The 4,321-nt window shown below is 37.3% G+C and overlaps 1 protein-coding gene across 8 annotated transcripts in view; it reads right to left on the reverse strand.

Annotated features, from left to right (window-relative positions):
* LOC106869449 (transcription factor SOX-5) overlaps window positions 1–4,321 on the reverse strand; it is a 681,185-nt gene that overhangs the window by 125,735 nt on the left and 551,129 nt on the right. Inside the window, exon 1 of one of the 8 annotated variants that reach the window (XM_052972435.1) lies at window positions 3,746–3,910. The exons of the other annotated variants lie outside the window; for them this stretch is intronic. Coding sequence (XP_052828395.1) covers window positions 3,746–3,753 — 8 coding nt within the window. The 5' untranslated portion in view covers window positions 3,754–3,910. Of the gene's footprint in view, window positions 1–3,745; window positions 3,911–4,321 lie in introns of those variants that run through there. 8 annotated transcript variants of the gene reach the window in all.

The raw sequence follows: 4,321 nt of genomic DNA on the forward strand, positions 1-4,321 counted from the left end.
TTCTACATGTCGCTCCACCTGCTAGAAATAGCAAACAATTGAGAGTGTCTTTCAAAGGAAAGTCAATATCGATAAAATAAATAAATAAATGAATAAATGGGCGCAGGTTTGGTTGTGTAGTTAAGAAGCTCGGTTTACAATTATACACATGGTTTCGGGTTCAGTCCTGCTACGCAAATATCTTCTATTATAGCCCCAGGCGACCAATACTTTGTAAGTAGATTCGGGAGGAGGAAAATGTGCGCAAGCTCATCGTATTCATACAAATGTATAAATACACATATGTACATGTGTACTTTTTCGTTTGTCTCCACTGCCGTTTGATAATCAGCGTCACTTTGTTTATGCCGTCGTGATCTAGCGTTTCGGCAAAAGAAAACGATAGAATAAGAATCAGCCTTAAAAAATAAGTACTGGACTCCACTGGTTCAACTACACTTTTCAAGGTGGTGCCCCAGCATGGTCGTATAGTCCAAGGACTGTAACAAGAATAACATAATTTTAAGAAATGATTCTAAACAAAAAGGAGACCATAGGTAGAAAGAATGTTTTTTGATTTCAAGAAATGATGTACCAGTTATAACTTGGGGTTTGAACAACAACAATAACAAGAAATAATGATTTCTGATTTAGGTACAAGGCCGGCAACTTTAAAAGGAAGCGGTGTCAGTCGATTATATCGACGTCAGTACTAACTAACCTGCTACTTTATTTCATCGAACCCCGCGAGCGATGAAAAGTAAAGCTGACCCGTGCGGGATTTGAACTCAGAACGTAATGCCGGAAACACGAAGAAAACAGTAAATATTTACTTCGTTCATGAAACACAAATTCATTCATGTACATAAGAACCAAATCAATGACGAATTACTCTTATTTAATTGCTAGTAGAATTTTCTTCTTCTTCAGTAGTTAGCTGGTACTAAATAACTTTGTTGATCAGTCGAAGAATATGTTTTTAATATAGTAACGGCGTTGGTCTGTCTTGCGTTTCATACTCTCTCTTTCTCTTTCTCTCTCTCCTTGTCTGTCTGTCTGTCTCTGTATATAATATCTTCTATGTCTGTGTGTTTGTGCCAATGGCAATGCAAGGCAAAAAGCACTGAACACTTTTCTTTCCCCTTCCCGTTATAACGTGTAATAACATCATCAGCAGAGCACACACACACACACAGAAAAGTTGTTTCTCCTTTTGTGTGCATACGTGTATGTATGTGTGTGTGTGTGTGTGTGTTTCTGTGTCTGCACTTCGTTCTTTCCACCCTCGTCACCTCTTCAGTCTTTTAGTACCACATACATACATAACATACATACATACATACATACATACATGTACACCAATACGTGTGTATGTGTGTGTAGTGGAATGTTTTGGTTGAGTCACAGTGGCTAGTTACTCACTCACTCACTCACTCACTCATTCCTTTTTTTTTTCCCACCGTCGCTTCTTTCCACCGTAAGAATGAATATAACGGAATTATCCAAGAATTTCATCGTTACATTTAAGACCTGCTTATTGAACAGAATTTCTTGTGTTGCAAGAAACACACAAACACACATACACATGCACATACACTCACACGTGTCTGTTTGTGTGTGAGTGAAAGCGTGTGGTGTGCTTGAATGGATGTAGAGCTATGTCGGTACGTCTGCCTTCAATCAATTTCTCTCTCGATCACTCGAACACACAAACACATAAAACAGGGGAAAAAAACAAAACAAAACTGCATTGTATACAAACACGTATTGTTTTCAAACACATTGCATAGTTCCCAATTCCACCGCTACCATCATCATCACCACCACCACTACCACCTCCATTTGCACTTCACTACTACGGCCGTGGTAGCCACAACAACACCAGTGATGGACGGACTAATAAACAACAATAAGTACAAAGGCCTGAAATTCTGGAGAAGGGACTAGTCGATTACGTCGAACCCTTGTGTTTCACTGGTACTTAATTTATCGATCCCGAAAGGATGAAAGACAAAGTCGGCCACGACGGAATTTGAACTCAGAATGTAGCGACAGACGATATACCGCTAGGCAATTTCGTCCTACGTGCCAACGATTCTGCCAGCTCACCGCCTTAACAACAACAACAACAATAATAATTATTATTATTATTATAACGACAATTGTAATGTTAATGGTAATGTAGTGCCCTTCCGTATTATTGTTCTTCTCCTTCCTAGCACCAATATTGGATGGAATGAACAACAGAGACCGAAACGTAAGCCGCAAAGACCCCACCACCACCACCATCATCAATATGGCTATTACTACTACCACGACTATTACTACTACTACTACTACTACTACTACTACTAGTGCTGCTGGAGATGAGGAAGACGTGGGGGTAGGCGGTAGAGAAGAAAAAGAAGAATAGAAGCCATTGGAATTCGATGTCGTTGATGTGAGACAGAAAAATGTGGCAAAGATAACGACATGATTCCAGCATCAGTATTGTACATAAATATATACCAGCGTGTATGAATTACATACATACATATACGCACGCGTGCACGCACACACACACACACACACACACATACATAGTACATGTGTGTCTGTGTGCGCGCGTGGATAGATAAGCAGGTATAGATACATATGCACATACATTTATATATCATAACAGCATCGTGTTAGAGTCACATTCGTCAATTGTAGACACAAACATTGTTATTTACTAGTTTCCGGCTGTTGTAACCACTTGTGTCTCATTTTACTGGCAATACCACACACACACACACACACACATGTGTATGTGTGTATATATATATATATATATATATATATATCTGAGTGTGTGTGTGTGTGTGTGTGTGTGTGTGTGTGTGAATATTTGGAACTGTAGAATAACGATACTTGGACCTGCGATGCAAAGAAGACTCGCGCATTCCCATCCGTATGTCTTACAACTTGGTCACTGGTATAATAAAACGTGTGTTTGTATCCAAGATATCCAACGTGTAGAAGAATTTGGCTCGAAAGAGACATAATATACATTATTTAGTTGATATCCACTTTTTGATACATGTATACACACACACACACACACACACTCAGAGCAAGATGTTTTTTTTTCTTTTTAAATGACTAATATAAACTCTATTACCATGATATATAATAATACGTGTGTGTGTGTGTGAAACGCTAACGATAAATGAGGAATATTTATATACACGCACATTCCACCGCTTGGGCGCACGTGTATATCGTAAACTGCATGCATATGCACACATGTTCAAATATGTATATATTCACATATATATGTGTGTGTGTGTGTGTGTGCATATCAGGACACATGTATACATACATACGTAAGGTAAACTTTGTTGTTTGAAAAAACCATGGTAAAGTCACTCAACGCACACCCACATGCGTGTGTGCTTTTGCACTCATTCATACAATCATCCATTTGTTCGTTCGCTCTCATTACATCTATTTATCCATTACACACACACACACACACATGCACAAAAATGCCTTCTTTCTCTCTCTTACTTTATATATATATCTCTCTCTTTCTCACCCCCTCTCTCTCTCGCTCTCTCTTCTTCTTCATCTTCTCAACACATGCCTACATTGTCAATTCTTAATACTTTCGGAGTGATTGACGAAAACAAAAGACGGAAGGTAAGATATCAGGACGAAAATTAAAAATATATATAAAGAAAAAATTAATACACAAATAAATAAATATATATATATAAAGGTGAAAAGAATGGAATTTATTTACCTGGTCATTTAGAAATGGCTTGAGGTGAGAATAATAATAATAATTATTATTATTATGATGATGATAATGATGATTGAAAATTTACATAAGGCGGAAGAATGAGGAAAACAAAATAAATAGCCGGAGTGAAGCCGTTATGTATATCCATGTATATATACATACATGTGTATATATAAATATGTTTGTGTTTGTATGTATGTATGTATGTTTGTGTAAGAAGTATGATCCTGGCTTTGGTGTATGTATATAAATATATATATATATATATATATATATATGTATGTATACGTCTTCCTCCGTTCCGTCTTAGGATATATAATATATATGTGTGTATATATATGTATATATATATTTTTTCCTTTTTTACAAAAAATAGCAGTTTGGCTTGGCTTGGTTTGGTAAAAAAAGGCACCGTTATTTCGCGACGATGGCATCCAGATATTTTGCACTTCTGACAGAAGTGCTGTCATTAACATGATGCGGCATCTTCTGAAATCCCAGCAACTCCCTTCCAACGGGATGCCGGGAGATTCTTCAACAAGGGAAAAACAGAATATAACTTTGCAAATATAACAC

The sequence above is a fragment of the Octopus bimaculoides genome, chromosome 13, assembly GCF_001194135.2.
Source record: "Octopus bimaculoides isolate UCB-OBI-ISO-001 chromosome 13, ASM119413v2, whole genome shotgun sequence".
In the NCBI taxonomy this organism is placed as follows: Eukaryota; Metazoa; Mollusca; class Cephalopoda; order Octopoda; family Octopodidae; genus Octopus; species Octopus bimaculoides.